At 54.4% G+C, this 19056-nt stretch overlaps 2 protein-coding genes across 7 annotated transcripts; one reads left to right on the top strand and one right to left on the bottom strand.

The window, feature by feature from the left end:
• Positions 1–167: 167 nt before the first annotated feature.
• On the bottom strand, positions 168–8413 carry LOC115618340 (protein ANTAGONIST OF LIKE HETEROCHROMATIN PROTEIN 1-like). The gene is made up of 3 exons (XM_030509794.1): positions 8337–8413; positions 2283–2376; positions 168–1551 (listed from the first exon to the last, which is right to left on the bottom strand). The coding sequence occupies exons 2-3, from the start codon at positions 2367–2369 to the stop codon at positions 433–435; spliced, it is 1206 nt and encodes a 401-aa protein (XP_030365654.1). The 5' UTR covers positions 2370–2376; positions 8337–8413; the 3' UTR covers positions 168–432.
• On the top strand, positions 3035–18670 carry FZR1 (fizzy and cell division cycle 20 related 1). 6 transcript variants are annotated; one of them, XM_030509789.1, is made up of 14 exons: positions 3035–3157; positions 8336–8481; positions 9184–9309; positions 9522–9585; positions 9993–10120; positions 10570–10652; positions 11057–11240; positions 11434–11499; positions 11981–12083; positions 12718–12902; positions 14055–14288; positions 14370–14474; positions 15344–15436; positions 16162–18670. In XM_030509789.1, the coding sequence occupies exons 2-14, from the start codon at positions 8413–8415 to the stop codon at positions 16201–16203; spliced, it is 1482 nt and encodes a 493-aa protein (XP_030365649.1). In that variant the 5' UTR covers positions 3035–3157; positions 8336–8412; the 3' UTR covers positions 16204–18670. The 6 variants fall into 6 exon arrangements, with proteins under 6 accessions (XP_030365649.1, XP_030365651.1, XP_030365652.1 ...); XM_030509791.1 differs by having other exon boundaries at positions 3067–3157; positions 8339–8481; XM_030509792.1 differs by having other exon boundaries at positions 3117–3140.
• The last annotated feature ends 386 nt before the right edge of the window (positions 18671–19056 follow it).

Below are 19056 nucleotides of genomic sequence, written 5' to 3'. Positions count from 1 at the left end.
GCTCTGCCCCAAGCCTGGACTGTTTTCAAGGGGTCCTCCTGGTTTCAGCCTGACAGAGGGACCTTGAGACAGAGCTACGCTCCCCAGAAAGGGAAACCCAGGCAGCACACACCCACCCAGCCCCAATCCCCCGCTTTTCCTCACACAACACACCACCAGACTGCTCCATGCCTGGAAGACAGCAAAGGGCACAAAATACATTCCACTGCCTGAAACCAGTGGCAAAACCAGGATAAGCACAATGCAGCCACCCCCTTTCCCCATCCTGGGAATGGCCAACGCAGCCAGCAGCCCTTAGTAGACATGGGAGGACACAGTCCTTTCCCGAGCAGCACGGTACCACTGGGCCAACGTCTGCTGGAAGAAGTCCATGAGCAGGGATGTGCAGGGCTGCTCCTTCCCGCCCGGTCCTGTCATCCCTCCCCAGTCCCATCATCCCTCCCCGCAGCTCTCGAAGTACTGGCACATGAGCTCCCGCACTTGCTCGGCCCGTCCATCCTCCATGGCGGCGGGCGCGGGCTGGCAGGGCTTGGGCAGCTCGGTGGGCTCAGTGCCCTCCAGCCACTCCTGGTTGAAGGGGTTGTCGTGGGCTTCACAGACATTGTGCAGGATGCAGCAGGCAAGGACGAGGGTGGGCAGCAGCTCCAGGCTGCAGTCGTCACACTTGAGGAGGATCTGCCAGCGCGCCTTCAGGCGCAGGAACGCGTTCTCAATCACGCTGTGTGCCCGCTTCAGGCGGTAGTTGAACTGCAGCTGCCGCTGAGTGAGGGTCTCATCCTCCTGGTAGGGCTTGAGGATCCAGTCTTGCAAGGGATAGGTGGCATCACCCAGCAGCACATACTTCTGTGCCTTCCCCATGAAGTGCTTGGGAGGGTTGGGGCACAACCGGCCCTCCTTGGCCAGCACCCACAGGCTGGAGCTCTCCAGTACCGCGCTGTTCTCCATGCTGCCGGGGAAAGCGGTGGAGACATCCCAAAACTGGCCCAGCCCGTCCACAGTGGCCTGTGTAAGGATGGAATGCCAGCCCTGGCCGTTGCAGTAGTCAGCACTGAGGCGCAGGGGCGGGTGGATGGGGATGTGAAGGCTGTCCAGGGCACCGATGCAGTGCGGGAAGCCCCAGCGCGTGCGGAAGATGCGCACCATGTTCTCCAGCTCCTTCTCGCTGGGTAGCCGGAGGTAAAGGGGCTTCAGCAGCAAGACAACAGCGTAGCTCACCTCCCGCACACAAGTCTGCACCGTGGAGGGCCCCACACCAAAGAGAGGGCTCAGAGTTTGGTACTCCACGTTGGTGGCCAAGTGCCACAGAGCCACAGCCACCCTCTTCTCCAGGGGCAGCGTGGGGTGGAAGTGGGCGCTGTGTGGAGCCAGCCCAGGACGCAGCTGGTTGCAGATGTAGAAGAAGGTCTCCTTGGACATCCGGAACTTCTCCAGCCAGTCCCGGGGGCTGAACTCCTTCAGCACCACCCGCTCCCACCAGTCTGCGCCCCTGACGCCGGGCCAGGCGCGGGGGTAGAAGTAGCAGCTGGTTCTCCTCCGGCGAGCGATCAGGAGCTGCAGTGTGGAGGGGAGACGAGGGGAATGAGGTGGTGCTTCAGAGAACCATAGAACAGTTGGGAAGGGACCTTAAAGCTCCTCCAGTTCCAACCCCTGCCATGGGCAGGGACACCTTCCACTAGAGCAGGTTGCTCCAAGCCCCTGTGTCCAACCTGGCCTTGAACACTGCTTCTCTGGCCCACGCCCTCCCAAGACTACCCAGTTCCATCTCCAGCCACCCACCCGGTGCCAGGCAGCTGGTGCTCCCGACCACACCACCACTGGGCAGTGGTCGTGACCCTGGACAAGGGGCTGCAGAAAAGGCCCCTTCTGGGATGGTGTTCCCCACCTCCCGCTTGCCTCAGTGTCCTTAGGCCCTTCCTATTCCCTGTCCTTTGTGCCCCCCACCGTCACATCCCCATGTCTTCTACACCCTCTGTGTCTGGGCTCACATTCTTCAAGCCGCCGCCACCCTTCATATCGCCCCATCTCACGTCCCCATCTCCGTGCCCCACATCGCCCATCAGCTCCAACCTCTGTGTCCCCACGTGTCCTTTGTGTGCCACGTCCTTTGCTTCCCCGCTGCATCTCTCACATGTCCCTCACCCTTTGTGTCCTTGCCACCTCTGCGTCCCCCATCCCTCCCCCCCGCGCTTCACCCCCCACCGCGCCCCCGCCCCGCTCCCGGTCCCCGCGGGCCGTGTTCCCACGTCTTTCCCCCCCCCGCCTGTCGCGCCCGCCGCGGTCACCGTCATGAGGCGCTTCTGCCGCTGGCTGTAGTAGTGCCGGAGCCAGGCCCGCCGCTGAGGCCCGTCCCAGGCGCCGGTGCCGGGCATGGCCCGCCGCCCGCCCGCCCGCCGCCGCGCCAGCGCGCACAGCAGCACCACGAGCCGCTCCCGCATGTTCACACCGGGGCCGGGGCCGCGCGGGAAGCGACCGGCCGCGGGGTCACGGCGGCTGCGGGGGCGGGACGGGCACAGCGCGGCCGCCTCCTCCCCGCCCCCCGGGCCGCCGGGCCCCGGCTCTGTCGCCCGGGGTCGCCTCCGCAGCGCGGTGGGGCCGCGGGGCCGCGCTGGAGGAGGCGGGTCCCGCACCGCGGGGCCGCACCGGGGCTCGGGCTGTGTTACCGGAGGGTGCGGGCCTGCTCGGGCCGCCGCGCGGTGTCCGCAGCGGGCAGCGAGCCCCGGGAGCAGGGCGGGGCGGGGCGGGGCGGGCAGCGTGACCCCGGCCCCGGGGCAGGACCGGGCGCAGGGGCCGCGGCCGGAACTAGGCCGCACCGGAGCGAGGGGGTTACGTGAAGCAACGTCAGAACCGTGACGCTAGCGCGCTGATAGCTGACGTCAGACGCTGCCCCCACACCGGCGTCGAGGCTGTTGCCATGGCGCCGCTTCCTGTATTGATTCGAACGGAGGGGGCGGGGCGCGCTCCCGTCGTGCCCCGCGCGCGGGGGGCGCGGTCAGCGCTGGGGGGCGTGGTCAGCGCTGTGGGGGGCGTGGCCAGTGCCGTGAGGGGCGTGGCCAGCGCCGTGGGGGCGGCCGCCATATTGCAGAGCGCTCGGGGCAGCGGAGCCTGCCGGGAGGAGGCGGAGCGGGGCCGGGCCGCGCCGGGCGGGCAGGGCCGGCAGGTAGGTGGGGGGGGCCGGCAGGTAGGGCTGGCGGGCGGCGGGGCTGTGGCGCTGCGGCCGCGGCCGATGTCACGGCGGCGCGGCCTGGGCGCTGCGGCCTGTCCCTGCCCGCGGGCCGCCGGGCTTGCGGAGGGGCCAGGCGGGCCTGGCCCGGCGCGGGGCTGGGGCAGCGGCAGCGGGGCGCAGCCTGCGGTGTCCTCCCTGCGGGGCAGCGCCGGGGCAGCCGCGCCGCGGGCGGTTGGCGAGTGGTGCCGGCGCCCCAACGGCTCCGTCCCAGCGTGCGCCCGCGATGCCGGGGCAGGACGGGGCCGACTCTGCTCCCGGCTCGGAGCCGCCGCCCGGCGCTGGGTCAGGGCTCTGCGGTGATGCGCTAGAGCCGGGGGCAGGGGCCCGTGTGCGTCCCCGGTGGCTCCAGGCTCTGTAGAGCCTTTACCCGGCGCTGCGCCAGGCAGGTGAGCTGACACCGTGGCTGGCGCCGCTGTCGTGGCTTCCCCCGTCCTTGGCTTCTTGGCCAGAGAGACACCGTGAGCAGTGGCTGAGGTTTGCCTGGTGCGGGCTCTGGTATGAGAGCACCCCAGCAGTGACAGAAACTTGGATCAGAAGTGGCTGGTTCGTGCCCAGAACACGCTGGTGATGCGCCATTGTCCACCCGATGGCTTCCGGGGGGTCTGCGGGAGTGAAACCTCACCGCATCCTTCCTTAGGGTCTGGTCAATGTGGGGGGCACAGTCGCATGTTCAGCCAGTTACAGGCTTGAGGTCTTGGAAGTCCAACCTGAGCATCGTCCTGGGGTGCTGGAGGAGAGGAGGAGTTGTTGAAGCTCACAAGAGCCTTTGGGCCATGTTGGAGGCATCTGCTGAAAGTGTTGGGGGCTTTCTTGCATGGATAATTCCCTTCCTTGAAGGCATTGTGTTCTTCTTCCCATCAGTGGATGCAGTGATGCCTGCAGAGTGGTTTGTGCCCAAGGTTCTTCACAGAGCAACTCCCTTGCTGGCAACAGCATGGCATACTAAAGCCTGATTTACTTTATTATTAACACAGGGCTATAATGTAATAATTAACTTTATTATTTTCTGGGGCTGTTGGCTGAAGCCTCTATTGAAGCTGCTGCGTTGTCTGAATTCTCTGACTTTCTGTTGTTGACCATTGCAGCTCCAGCAGATTAGAGGTTCTGATGAAGCAGACTTTGCAATAGCTCCATGGACAAGGCTTCTGGGGAATTCTTAATCTTGGCTTTTAGCATAGAAACTGCTAAAACCCCACCAAGCAAAAGAGCCTGAAGGTCCTACAAAAGGTTCCAAAACACATCCAAGTGAGTGGCCTTTCTTGGGATCCCCTCTACTCCTGAGAAAGTCCTCTGAGTCTGGAATGCCTCACATGGAAAAACTCCACCTTCGTAAAGATCCTGTGTCCCTGGGGTCCAGGTACTTCCCTTTTGTCAGCTCCTGGTGTGCAGGGGAGCGGTGGAGTCCCCTTCACTGGAGGTGTTTAAAAGAAGTGGTGCTCAGAGACGTGGACACGAGAGTGTTGGGTTAATGGTCGGACTCTTAAAGGTCTTCTCCAACCTAAATGATTCTGTACAGAAGAGGTAAATATCTTGTAGGTAATCACCCCAAGGAGCGCCGTTGTGTGCTGGTTGGTGAGCAGCTGGCAGCAGAACCTCCACTGCTCCTGTCTACCCAGCAGCTTGGCCAAAATGTGTGTTTATGTGGGGAAAGCTGCCGTTGGGTGACAATGGAAGCAGAGGTGCAGTGCCTGCAGTTTGGCCTCTCTTTCCTCTGGACTGTGCAGTGGCTGCCAGTGGCTCAGCTCTCAACTTCAAGGGCTGTTTGGTGGTGAGGTGAAGTCAAAGCAGAACACAAGGTCGATGCCTCTCTCCTCTTTGTCAAGTAGGAGCTCAAGGGAATAGTACCCAGCTCCTTCCCCAGTGTGTGTTTTACCCTCTGGCACCTGCAGGCAAGGCTAGTGTTGAGCACAGCAGGAACCCGTTCCTGCCATCCACAGGAGCAGCAGAACTTGTTCAGCTCTTGATGTTTCTTAAATATGAGCTGCCAGAGCTGAGCCTGACCCTGCACTCAGCCTCCAGAGCTCTGCTCGAGCCTCTGGAACAGCCAGAGAGGAAGGAAGAGGCGTTCAAACGCTGTTCAACACAGGTACCTGCTAATGATTGCATCTCTCAAACTGGAGTTGTGTTTCTGCTGCCTCTTATTTGGTTTTCTTTGATAATAGATGAACCTCTTGGGAGACGTTCTGTTAATCAAATGCAGAGGTTGCCTTTTGTCCCAGAGGCAAAAGGTGGCACAGAGGTGACCCCGTGTTGAGCATGTGGTGCGTGTTCATGCTCTGTGCTTCTCCTGCCCTGCTGAAGACTTTGTACTTTATTCTGGGTTCTCTGGGAGCAGGTGTGTCCCTCTTGTTTGTGGAGCAGGATGGAGGAAAGAGGAAATAATCGCTCCCTGCAGGCCATAAAAAGGGTGATGATCATAATGGTGACGATCTGAGAAATCCTGTGCTGAGTATGTGGTTGTCGTGTCTGCTTAGATAAACCCCGTGCTCCTGAGAGGCTGCTCTGCGCTGCAGTGAGGTGTGTGGTGAATGAGAACATCCTCTAGGAAGTAACAAACCTGCAGTTCTCTGAACTTCCTCTCCTAACTTCCTCAAAGCTGGCTGGAGCAAAAGTGGCACCCCCCCAGCTGAGGCCTGGCAGCTGCATGAAGTTGCTGGTCATGCTTGTGTTTGAGCCTTCAGTTGAGCAGTTGAAAATGTGCTTGTCCTTTGAGTAGAGCCCCGCAGGCGTGACTCTGGCTTCCCTTCTTTTCCAGTTGTGGAGAGAAGGGGGCAGGAGGAAGTAGGGAAAGCATCTGTGCTGAAAGCAATGGTCGTACCTGAGCATCGGCAATGTAAGGGGCAGCAGCAGCAGTGTTCTTGTAGGGTTCCTGCAGTGTTCCCTTCGGGCGAGGGTTTGCATCTGAGAGCAGCTGGTTTGGGTGTGAAAACCCTCTGGGCTTGTCCTGGTGTGCTGGAAGGTTGATCAGTGGAGGGAGGGGTGTTATTTTACTGAAAAGACAGCGATTTTCCTGTTTCCTGAAGCTCTCACAACCCTGAGCGTCCCTTGGGTGTGAAAGTCCCTGCCATGTGCAGAGCTCTGTGTCATCCTTGGCTCACACAGTTCCCTGCAGCACTCCACGACCTGAGTGTCCTAAATTGGTGCTGTTGCCCTATGGTTTGCTGGTCAGAGTTCCTCTGTCACCTGAGTTGAGCTGTAGGTTGCTTTGGAAAGGTAGGAACGAAGCCAAGATCAGCTCCAGAGGCTGACTTGGAGGAGATCTTGTAGCTTGTCTGAGCTCAGGTGGAGGTACAGAAAGTCCAACATTTAGCAGCTCTAATGAGAATTACAGGGTGAGCCCTTGCCTATGAGGAAGGGGTGATGTTTCCTGAGGCGGGAGGTGCAGGAGCTGCCCATGCCACTTGTCTCCTAAGCTCAGTGTGGAATTGCAGCATCTCGAGCTTCTGCTACCACTGTTAGAGACCAGGAGGCTGAGCACAGACCGGAGATGAGCACAGTGCCTTGGCCAGGCCTTCAAGCACTTTGCCTTTCAAATCAAACTGGAATTCAGTTTGTGCCTATTGCTGGCCACCTAAAAGTTGTCATTTCTCCTGAGGAGGACTTGGGGGTGTTGGGTGAGGAGAAGCTCCCCATGACCCGGCTTCAGTGTGTGCTTGAGCCAGAACCCCCCCGTGTGCTGGGCTGCACCCCCAGAGCGTGAGCAGCAGGTCAGGGAGGGGATTCTCCCCCTCTGCTGTGCTCTGGGGAGACCTTAGAGCAGCTCCAGAGCCTAAAGGGGCTCCAGGAGACCTGGAGTGGGGCTTTGGACAAGGGCCTGTAGGGACAGGCCAAGGGGAATGGCTTTAACCTGCCAGAGGGGAGATTGAGATGAGCTCTGAGGCAGAAGCTCTTCCCTGTGAGGGTGCTGAGGCGCTGGCACAGGGTGCCCAGAGAAGCTGTGGCTGCCCCATCCCTGGCAGTGTTCAAGGCCAGGTTGGACACAGGGGCTTGGAGCAACCTGCTCTAGTGGAAGGTGTCCCTGCCCGTGGCAGGGGTTGGAGCTGGAGGAGCTTTAAGGTCCTTTAAACCCAGCCCAGGCTGGGATTCTGTGGCTTGATGATTCATGGTGTTAAACCACAAAAAAAAGAAAAGGGAGGGGATGATGACACATGACATGCTTTGTGATTTGAGAGGTCCTGTTAACTTCTAACACGGATTTGGTAGATCAAGGGTAGGTCAGGTTGGTGATGAGTGAATTACAAAGGGAGGGAGAGTGCTTGACATGGGATGCACTCATTTTTTTTAATCTCCTTTGTTAATAGCATCACAGACTTCTCTACATTCTCCCTCACAATAATGCCATCTCTGACTCTTCATGTGGGAAAGCTGAACAGGTTGGCAGGATATGTTCCCGGGATGCTCCTCCAAAAGCATTGGGATGCTTAATGGTGGGGAGGAAAAGGCCTCTGTGTTTCAGCATCTGTAAGAAGTCCAAGTTTCAGCACTAAGAAATTGCTCAGCTAAAAGGAAGGTGTCTCTGCTCCAGACCATGCTCCAGATTTCATATGCTTTATCTTTCAAATTGCTTACATAGAATATTGCAATAGTTCAGTCGTGTCTCGCTGGATTGGAGCACGTGCTGCTGAACCCCTCTGAGCTTGGTGCCACTCTCCAGTAGCAGACCCTGGGTGGGCGTTTTGTTCTTCAAGGTGAAGCTCTCTGCAGCAAACCTCTCCTGTTGCAGTGGAAGCTGAGGCCTGTGTGTTAAGATTCCACCTTTCCCTTTGGAGATGTTTGTCTTGGGTTGAAAGGCCAACTTGGCACCTCTCTTCCAGTGTTTGTGTCGGCATAACGTATGGGCAAAGCATGAGGAGAAATTGGGAGAGCATGTGCATCAGACCTTGGATGTTAACCCAAGGGGCTGCCTAGTCCATAGCACCGTGTGGTACTAAGGATCTGCAGGACTTCTGAGATGGCTCAAAGTTAGCCCAGGCAGTGTCAGCACCGTGGTGTGCCCTGCTGTGGGCAGGAAAAGTGGTCTTGGGTTTAAGGAACAGATGGATCTTGGGAAGAGGCTGCTTCTATATGCAAGGGTGTAATAATCGGGTGGTTTTCGTGGCCTGTCTTTTGCAGCAGACTAATTGCTGATTGAACTTGATGAGCACAAAATCCTGAGCCTGCTGGATTCCCCAACCCTTCTGCTTTCCACCATGGACCAGGATTATGAGAGACGTCTCCTACGCCAAATCAACATACAGAATGAGAACATGATGCCTTGTGTGAGTACAGATGGGCTCTTCTGGGTGCTCTTGGTCTGACTAGTAAGTTTTCTTGCCTGTGACTGTTTTCACTTGAGCTTTTAAAAGAGATGGGATCTCTTTGAAGCAAACCTTAGTGTTGGGCTGTGAGCAGGTGTGAGTTCCTGAGCTGTTCTAGAGCAACCAAATGACTTCAACAACAGGGAGTTAAGATATTTTTAATGTAGCTTAGTATTGCCTTCCTACTAAATGATCTCGGTAAGCACATGTGGAACATGAAAAGCTGGGGGCTAACCAACAAACCGACCAACTGCAGGGCTTGACAAGATAGAACAAGTCCAATGGGGGCCACCAAGATGGTTGAAATCAGCCCTGGTCTGAGCTGGGGGTCCCTTCCAAGAGAAGTGGTTCTCTGAAAAAGCCTGTGAGCGCAGGTGGGGAACGTGCTGCTCGCCCGGCACGGTCTGCGCTGCTCCACCTTCCTGGGGCCTGCCGTGGCAGCAGCGCTGTGACAGGGAGCACTGGGGAAGAGGCTGTTTGGCTTCTCTTGACAGATGTTCCCCTGACAGTTGGACTCTGACGTGCTTACTGGTTCTGTGAAGGGGATAAACTAGTGCTTGGCTCTTCTCCTTCAGCACAGTCAGCTTTGACAAGACTCTGTTGATGTTTTTCAGACCCCTGCTGTGATCAACACTTTTTCTCATATGTGTCTTTTTAATTCAGGTAGCAGAGATGAGAAGAACCCTGACGCCTTCCAATTCTCCCATGTCTTCTCCTAGTAAGCATGGTGACAGATTCATTCCCTCAAGAGCTGGGGCCAACTGGAGCATCAACTTCCACAGAATAAATGTAAGTTTTCCTCCCCTCTCCTGCAGCACAGTCTTGGAAGTGAGGAAATGGCTGGCATGATTGCTCTGCTTGTCTTCTGCTGCCCCAGAAGAGTTCCTTTGAGTGCATGTCTTCAGACAGGCTGCCCCTGTGGTCCAGGAGACTTCTTCACTTGTTGTTTTACCACGTGTCATGATGTTTCTGTGTGGTGAAAGTGTGTTTCTCCCTCTCAGGAAAATGAAAAATCACCAAGTCAGAACAGAAAAGCAAAGGATGCTACATCAGATAATGGCAAAGGTGAGGCCACACTCCTATCGCTTGCGCCGTGCTCAGCTTTTGCTCCAAACTCTGTTGGCAAGTTTGGAAATTGAGGGAACACTGATACTTCAATGCTTATGGAAAAACTCATGCTGGTGTGTTAGGAAATGCCCTCATCACGAGAGTGAATCCCGAGTCAACCTCAATAGGCTCCTGAGAAGTGTCTGGGAAGCGTGAGGCTGTTTGTGTCTCTTGATTTGTTGTGCCTTGGAAGCACTTTCCTGATGGATTGGGAGGAGGGGGAGCTTGCTGCTAATTTTGATTCCAAACTGTGGCTCCGGGCTTATTAAGAGGCCCTGTGAATGTGCAAGTGTGATCCTGCTGCTCCCTGTGGAGCTGTTTGCTGCCGCCCAGCTCCCCGCCTAAGCACACATTTGGGTTCACAGATGGCCTTGCCTACTCTGCCTTGTTGAAGAACGAACTCTTAGGAGCAGGGATCGAGAAGGTGCAAGACCCACAGACAGAAGACAGGAGGTTGCAGCCGTCCACCCCAGAGAAGAAGTCTCTCTTCACTGTAAGTGCGTTACTTGGCATTAAAACCAGCAGAGGTTTCGTGTGTGTGTCACTGGAACAAAGCACCTGGTTCTGCCAAGCTGCTGGGGCCAGTGAGGTAGTGCTGTGCCTTGCCTGAGATAAGCTGTTGGTAACAAAGTTGGGTGGCCTGCAAGGAGAACAGAAGGATCTGCAGCAAGCTACATACTTCCTATTTCTGTGCTGGCCCGGAAGCTGAGTTGGAACCAAGCTTTTTTGGGCAGTGTGGTAAATAACCAAATCAAACTTTAGGCCTTCAGCAGAGATGAGGTTTTTTGTGTGGTTCTGGAGCACCTGGGAAAGGGAGGAACTGGAAAGTCTGGAAAATCTGGCTGTGGCTGTTGGAGTTAGCCAGGCATTGGGCACCAGTGTGTGTTGTGCCAAAGTCCTGGTTGTGCTGGGGCTCTTACTGGATGTGTTTTCTTTATGCAGTATTCGCTCAGCACAAAACGTTCTAGTCCAGATGATGGCAACGAGGTCTCACCGTATTCCCTGTCTCCTGTCAGCAACAAAAGGTAATACTGATTCTCCGTAGAGAGCGAGAAGGGAAGGCTTAGGACAGAGGATTCCCTGTGTTCTCTAGGGCTTTTTATTAAGACACCAAGAGCTGCTATGCGAAGTGGTTTTAAGAATCTGAGGAGGTAATAAGTAGGGACAGTCAAGTTATAAGAATGTCTGCAGGTGCCCATCATGCCTAGATCTCTCGGCCAACTTGCAGTAGTCAGTTTTACTTCTTTGCTCCCCAGCTCCTTTATAGCATCAGAACCTAATTCTTTCCAGTCTGGAAAGAATGTTGCAGCCTCTGTATGTGTTTCTGTAGACATGCAGGTGTGCTTTGAAGAGTGGCTACATCTGTGCCTACCATCTGCTGCCACGTGTAAGATCCTGTCCTTGTTTTTATGTCTGTTTTTGTAAACAGTCAGAAGCTGCTCAGATCACCTCGAAAACCTACTCGGAAAATCTCCAAGATTCCTTTCAAAGTGCTGGATGCCCCAGAGCTGCAGGATGACTTCTACCTGAACCTGGTGGACTGGTCCTCTCTGAACGTGCTCAGCGTTGGCCTTGGGACTTGTGTTTACTTGTGGAGCGCTTGTACGAGCCAGGTAAATGATCATCCATGTCAGGAGAGTGAGGCAGCCGTTGCTGTAGCATCTTCCAGAGCTACAGGAGGTGCTGTGTCAGGGATCCAGCACTCGCAATGCTCTGCCCCAAACTAGGTACTAGTCAGTGAGACAGTTAATAGTGTGCTTTGACAACAGCAAGTGTTCCTTAACTCCATTCTGTCCTACTCCCAAGGTAACCCGGCTGTGTGATCTCTCTGTGGAAGGAGATTCTGTAACATCTGTGGGCTGGTCAGAACGGGTCAGTATAACATTGTCAATCTCAATAGCTGAAAAACCCGTAATTTAGGCCCTCTCCTGGTAGCTGTATAGCTCTTCCTTACAGCTTTCATTTCTTGGGTTGTTTTTCCTGTATTTTCCCAAACTTCCTGTATGCATCACAAATCAAATGTGGTTTCCTGTCCTCGCTGGTTTTTTTGCTAAATGAGAGGAGATAGAAAGCAGTCTCTTGTATCTTGAGGTTCTCGAGGTATTTGCAAAGAGCTGTGGGAGGGAGAAAGAGCCAGTTGGCTCCTCTGGTTCTTGACAATAAAATGCTACAATAAATATATTGCAGCCAGGCTGCTTGGCACTCTCAGTAGGGAAAAGATGTAAGATGGAAGAGCTTGGGATGTTTTCCATTTTGTGGGATTTATCTCAAGTCTTTTCCTCAGCTTCTAGCTTTTGCTTTATGTCTGTCTGTACTTACTGGCTTTACTGATTGTGGTCTTCTGTTTCTCTAGGGGAACTTGGTAGCTGTTGGCACTCACAAGGGCTTTGTACAGATCTGGGATGCAGCTGCAGGAAAAAAGCTCTCCATGCTGGAGGGGCACACAGCCAGAGTTGGTAAGGAGGTGGGAGGCAGAGGTTTCACATGTTTTGTTTCTTCATGATCGAACTTTCTCCTTCTGTGTGAGGGATTTGCTTGAAATAACAGAACTCAACCAGAATTGATAGTGCTATGTCTTCAGCAGTCTTCAAAATATCATCACTGTGATGTTCTGACCCTGGGTGTGGTGGTGGTGGAGTCTTGCAGCTGCTGTTTCCGCCGTCTTTGAGGCATTTTAGGTTTGGTTACAACATCTTTTTTCACTGCCACTGGCTTCCTGTGTTAGCCCTGCAAGCAGGCAGCTCTACACTGAGATTTCCAGTTCCCCTATTCTGTGGGGACTGTTTTCTTTGTTCAGAGGTGCTGTGAATCTGAAAGCTGGAGTGACATTTGGGAAGTCAAGGCACTCTCCAAGTTCTGTTTCTGTGCTTTATTGCACTGTGAAATGGGACGAGTGATACCTTCAGTAAGCTTGTGCAGGTTAATCTTCCTTTGTACACTACTCTGAGGACTTCAGAGGGATATAAGGGAGGTCCATCAGCACTGATTTTTCTTTATCTTTTTAAAACCTTGGCAACTGTGGGGTGTGTTCTGCCTCCCCGCTCCTGCAGGACTCCCACAACGTGCTCCTATGCTCTCTCTGCATTCCAGGTGCCTTAGCATGGAATGCTGACCAGCTATCTTCTGGGAGTCGAGACCGGATGATCCTCCAGAGGGACATCCGCACACCCCCACTGCAGTCTGAGCGGCGGCTCCAGGGCCACAGGCAGGAGGTGTGTGGGCTCAAATGGTCTACAGACCACCAGCTCCTGGCCTCTGGAGGGAACGACAACAAGGTATGGTACTGCCAAGGAGCCATGTAAGGCTCAGGATTTCTACATCTTCACCAAGAAAAACAGCAGACCCCCTTCCTCTAAGGATATATGTCCTCTCTGAAAGGGGTTTTTGTTTCAGCTGTTGGACTCTGTCCAACCAAATCATGCTGAGCCTCTCCTCAGCCTCCTCTCTCTAATAAAATTAACAAGGCAAATTTAATTTTGCTTCTGTATTTGGCTAATTAAATCTAGAGCTTGACTCAGGGGTTTGAGTGCAACAAAGCTACTGGTAAGCTGTGCTTCCTGACTTTATTTAGGTAGAATATAGTCAAGTTTATTGCAGTAATGTTTATCTATGCAGAAGGAAACTAAGTTTAGAGCTGTAGAAGTTTTAATACTTATAATGCAGGCTTGTAGTTCACTGAGCACCATATGGAAGAAGCATCTGTTGTGGAGAAGCAGTGCACAGAGCCCTTTGGAGCAGGTTGCTAGGTAATGCATTTGCCCAGTGCCTGTGTGACAGCGTGGTTGTACCCACTTCCTCCTGCTCAGAATAACTTCTAATGAACCTGAGCAGATTTCTAAATGTGTTCTGGAATAATACAGCCATAAAGACAAAAGAAGGTTTTGAGTCATGTTTAGTGATGGCATGTCTTTGGCTTCCTAAGCTTACTTTAAACCCTCAGCACTCATCCTAAGAGATAGACCTACTTGGAGCATTGAGGCTGAGCTGGTGTGGTCCTTCCTAGCAAAAATAGTGCAGGGCTGAGCTGCTAATGCAGGTACCCAGAGAAGCTGTGGCTGCCCCATCCCTGGCAGTGCTCAAGGCCAGGTTGGACACAGGGGCTTGGAGCAACCTGCTCTAGTGGAAGGTGTCCCTGCCCGTGGCAGGGGGTTGGAACTGGATGAGCTTTAAGGTCCCTTCAACCCAAACCAGGCTGGGATTCTGTGACTGTGGCCCTCAGAATGGCTCCTTAGCTGAGGTGGTGGCAGGGTAGGACTGGCTCCAGGGCTGCCAAGTGCAGAGTGGAGATGCATGTGCTTGGGCAAGGCTGTGGGAAACCATCTTGTTGCTCAACTGCTTTCATCGGTCCCGGTGCAACATCGTGGTTTGTCGTGTGTCTGTAACACCCACTGCAGTGCAAGTTTGATCATGTCTCTCCTCTCTGCCAGCTCCTTGTCTGGAATCACTCCAGCCTGAGTCCTGTGCAACAGTACACCGAGCATTTGGCAGCAGTAAAAGCTATTGCCTGGTCTCCACACCAGCACGGGCTCCTCGCCTCCGGCGGTGGCACTGCTGACCGCTGCATACGCTTCTGGAACACGCTCACGGGGCAGCCCTTGCAGTGCATTGACACCGGGTCACAAGTGTGCAACCTGGCCTGGTCCAAACATGCCAATGAGCTGGTAAGTTCCTTCCTGTGCAGTCCTACTGCTGAGCTGTCTCCTGTTCAGAAGCTTGATGCATGTTTCCCTCTCCCCTTCCAGGTGAGTACCCACGGCTACTCGCAGAACCAGATCCTTGTCTGGAAATATCCCTCCTTAACTCAAGTAGCAAAGCTCACGGGGCACTCATACCGAGTCTTGTATCTGGTGAGTGATGGCCACGTTGCTGAAAACCTCTGTAACTGCTGTAGCTGCTTTATCTGGCTGCAGATAAAGCATCTCGTTGGGGCTCCTCTCTGTGCTGAAGATGAGACCCAAAGCCACAGTGCCAGTGGCACTGTAAGCTGCCTGTAGTCTAGGTGGAGGTATGAATGCTGCCCTATGAGCAGTGGAAAATGCTTTGGATCTGGTTTCCTTGCCTGCAAGGGTTACTTTCCTTTGCTGCTATGGAAATGTGAGGTTTTATTAATGAATAGCAAAGCCTGCCAAAACTCTTCTAAGGAAGCAGAAGCATCAATTTTTGTTCCCTTAAGACTCGTCTGCTTTTTCACTGGTGACTGCCAGCAGAGGAAGAATTTGATGCTTTCAGTCTTCCTAATTTGTCATTAAAATGCTTGGTGTAGTTAATCCCCATCGATCCCATACCTGCTTTGTTACTGTTACACAGGGCTTTCAGTGGCAGATTCATAACAGAGGTGATAAATACTGTTTTGTGAGGTGGATTCCAACCAAAGTGACTAATAGAGCTGGCAAATGCCAGTCCTATCACACGTCCTGCCTTAACACATATTTAGAATGTGGGGAGGAGTTGCCTCAATTACAAATGGCTTGGAGTTCCTAACACAAGAATCCTTTTTATGATAATTCTACCCATGTGTTCCATAGCTGTGTAAATAATATGCAAGTGCTTGAATTGGCACCTACTGAGACTGAACACAGCACATAAAAGCAGAGGTAGTTATTTGGTTCCTCACCAAGTAGAAAGGAGAGATAAATTTCTCTTGCATTCCAATGAAGATTTGTTTTCAGCCTCAAAAATGAAACAGATGCTAAAGGTTGCTCTCTCTTGGCCTTAGGCAATGTCCCCTGATGGGGAGGCCATAGTCACAGGAGCTGGAGACGAAACCCTGCGCTTCTGGAACGTCTTCAGCAAAACTCGCTCGACGAAGGTGAAGATGTGTGTGTTGTGTGCATGGCTGCAGCTGTGTCCTGCCTTTGGGGGTCAATTCAGTCCAAGCTCGCTCTGTTCCGCTGCCTTGCCTCTGATCTCGTCACCATATCCTGCAGATAGAGGGCTGGGTGCTGTGAAGGATTAGACTTGCTGAGATATAAAGGTTGCCTCTGTGTGCCCAAGGCAGAGGGACAGGACATCCTTCTCCTGGCCGTTACAGGGCTGCTGAACACAGCAGCATTTTGGGGAGCTCACCCTGAGCCCACCATCTTCCCTCCCAGCATGCTGTGATGAGTTGACCTGGTCCTCAGGGATCATTATTCCCTGGCTCCTTCCAAAGCTGCTTAGAATGGTGGCGTGGATGGGAATAGGATCGTGGATGCTGCAGCTGACAACCCGCCTTCCCCGAGAGCGTTGTGCCAGAGCTGCGAGAGCTTTGCTGGGTGTCTGCCAGAGGCAGCTGAGAATGGCAGAGAGCAGGACTGAGCTGGGGAGCTGGTGGTGGTCACTGGGGTGCAGCTTCCTGCAGAGCTGTGGGAATGGCTCGCTTACCTGCCATGCTCCTTGTTATGGGAATATTGATGGTGTTGGACTGTGCAGAGCTCAGCTCATGCCCCGAGCTGGTGATACCTCACCAGGCCAGCAGTTGTTTTATTGCAGACCCCAAAGGGCAGGTGGAATAGTGCTGCGGTACTTAGCCCCTGCCTTGTCTTCTCTTGTCAGGAGTCAGTATCCGTTCTCAACCTCTTCACCAGGATACGATAAAGCCCCCGGGCTGCGAGCCGGGAGACTGCAGTCTGCCATACCAGGATGAAACCACTACCTTGGTGTGCATGGACCCCCAAATGATCCACCAGAAGGGGAGGGAGTGCCAATGGGACTGGAGGACGGACCCAAGAGATGCTAATTAAATACGTGCTTGTGAACCATGCTGGGCAGTATTTGGGATGGGGTTGGGGAGGGGAGGGAACTGCCAAAGGTTTATGGATTCATCCTTCATAAAAAGGTACAAGAGAAATGTTAAACCCGCATCCTCCAACCCTCACGTTGTGTACTGGAGAAACCACGTGTGACATGGACCATTGAGATGGGACCAGCTGCTGTGTTGTCCCCTCCTGGGAGAGACCAGAGCATCTTTGCCTCTGTAGGAACGGCTTTAACGTGCTGCTCTGGGTCCTGCTGTCTTTGGATGACATCGGTGGAGGTAGGAGCCAGCCAGACCGGTTCAACACCGCTCATGCACGGGGGCTGGATTCCAGGCTCATTGCCTGGCACTCCCCTTACAGGAAGAACCTGGAGAACTGTTTCTTTCCCTGTGCTCCCCGGGGGTGCTGTGACTCGATATGATCATTCCAGCTTGAGGTTTTCCTTGTTTTAGGCATGCTTGACAGCTGCCTTCAAACAAATCCCTTTGGGGGGCTCAGCTTTGGAGGAGACTTGAGGAGGCTCCATCATGGAGGGAGCACGTTCAGAAAGTGCCGGAATTGCTGTTGCATGTTCTGGGCTGATCCTTTTAGTGAACAGAGAGGAAAACCAATGGCTTGAAGAAACCCAACCAAGAACCGCTGTGCACGTGGAGCTCCCCACAGTGCCGTTTGTGGGAGGCTGGTTGCTCTGGAGTCTTCCTGAGGACAAAAGCAGTTGAGACGTGTCTATGAAACAAAATCACTCGTGTGGATCTGGGTTGTTTAGGAGAGAGCAATGGCCTCTTCTGGCTGGAAGGGGAGGAATAACCCCATGTCTGGACGAGAACAGGGGTTCTTTTTCTAAAGCAAGAAGCGTTGCTTTATTTTCTAGCCCCCCAGGTCAAAGCCAGGGACCTGTTGTTGGGGTTTTGGGAGGTTGTTGTGGGGGTTTAAGTTGTATGAGAAGAGAGTGCCCGCTGGTGAGCCCGGGGTGAGCCATGGGCTGTGCTGCAAAACGCTCGTGTGTCTGTGTTGCTTTTAATTTAAAGAGAATCTGTTGTGCCTGCAGCAGCCTGTGCCCCTCTCGCTCTGCCCATGTGCCAGTGCTCTCCCTGCCACTCCAGGATGGATGCAAGTGCTGTTTCGTCTTCCCAGTTGGATTTTCCTGGCTGTGTATATAGACCTTGACCTGTTCTCTGTAGATTGCATAGCTGATAACGTTTCTCTCTTCCTTTTCCTTCTTTCCCTGCACTGGGCTGTAGTAGGGATGTGATTGTCTCTTCCCCAGTGCCACCGGTATCCTTGGTGTAGGAAGGATGTGTAGGAAGCTCCACACAGAGAAGGGCAGTGAGGTGCTGCTATGTTCACTGCAGCCTTGACTACAGGTGCCATTCACCAGTGCCTGGATCAGGCTTTTGGTGCTCCCTTTGCACGTCACAGGTACGTGTGAGGCCCTCGTGTGCCAGGCTGGCAGCACCCAGTCTCCACAGCCCAACCTGGCAGCCACATTGTGGTCTTACAGCCTCACCTGCCTCCGGAATGTCATGTCAAAGTGATTTCTGACCCACCTTTTCAACGCAATGACTTTAGTGTAGCGCCGGGGCATGGGGCTTGGTTTGAAACCCACCCCATGGCCTCCCAGCCCCTCTCCTGTGTGTGGTACATTCACGGGCACTGTTAAACTTCCAGCGCGTGGAAGGAGCACTCAAAGCACTGAGAAGGAGTTAATTTTAACTCAGATCGAGAAGTTGGTGAGCAGGTTTGAAGCCCATGCAGCAAGACATGGGCTGTCCCAAGCTTCTGTCCTGTCTGATGTCACCCTGTTGGGCAGCAGTTGGGCCCGGGGGGTGTTTGCACCGGGGCTGGAGTTGGTTGTAGCTGTTGCTGTGGATTTTCATGTCTGTTGTGGGTTCCCTTCTGCTGAAATCCCAACATTGAGGTGGCTTCATGTGTTCTGGAGCAGGAGGGAGAGCCCAGGGGGCTCCGCATCCCACCTCTCTCACTCTGGAGCTGCACTGGGACCAGGTTGGCTTCTCTCCTCTTGGTGATGGCGGAGTGACCGAGCTGTTCCCGTGGACCTGGCACAACCTCCTTCCCACCAGTGCTGTTCGCAGAGGTGCTCCCTGGGGCTTGGGATGCTGTCGTGTGTGTTCCATGTGAGCATGGGCCGAGGGCAGAGCAAAGGGGCCTCCCTGAGTCTGGGTTGTGAAGTCTGGGCCATGGGGCATTGTTATATGTAAGGTGGGGACAAACCCCACAGCGAGCACGTTGTGACTTGTCCGTGTAAAACAATCTAACTGGCATTAAACAAGGTGTGGATTTATGGCTCGGGATGGCTCCCCTTCTTTTCCAGGATGAGGTGAGGGGGTCAAGGGTTCTGCCTGTGGTTTATTGTTCCTGACTGCCTGTGTTTGTTTCCCAGCACAGCTCCACCCTCCCTGTGCCCCTCCCCAGGGTGCCCCTGTCCTGGCACAGCTCCCCTGGGCCCTCCCCTTCGTGTGGGGCAGCTCTGGGTATGGAGCTGGGGGAGTGCAGCCCCTGGGGCCTGTGGCTGTGCCTCAGTTTCCCTGGGCTGGAGGAGGAGGAAGGGGGGGGCAGTGGGAATCTGCCTGGGGGGAGATGGGGCAGCTCTTCTGCTTGCTCGGTCCCACCACTTGGCGTCCAGGCCCCCCATTCAAGCCCCATCACATCCCACTGCATCCAAGGACACCCC

This window comes from Strigops habroptila, chromosome 20, assembly GCF_004027225.2.
Source record: "Strigops habroptila isolate Jane chromosome 20, bStrHab1.2.pri, whole genome shotgun sequence".
NCBI lineage: Eukaryota > Metazoa > Chordata > Aves > Psittaciformes > Psittacidae > Strigops > Strigops habroptila.
The sequence above is the reverse complement of the archived record's forward strand: the minus strand, read 5'-3'. Positions and strand labels throughout refer to the sequence as shown.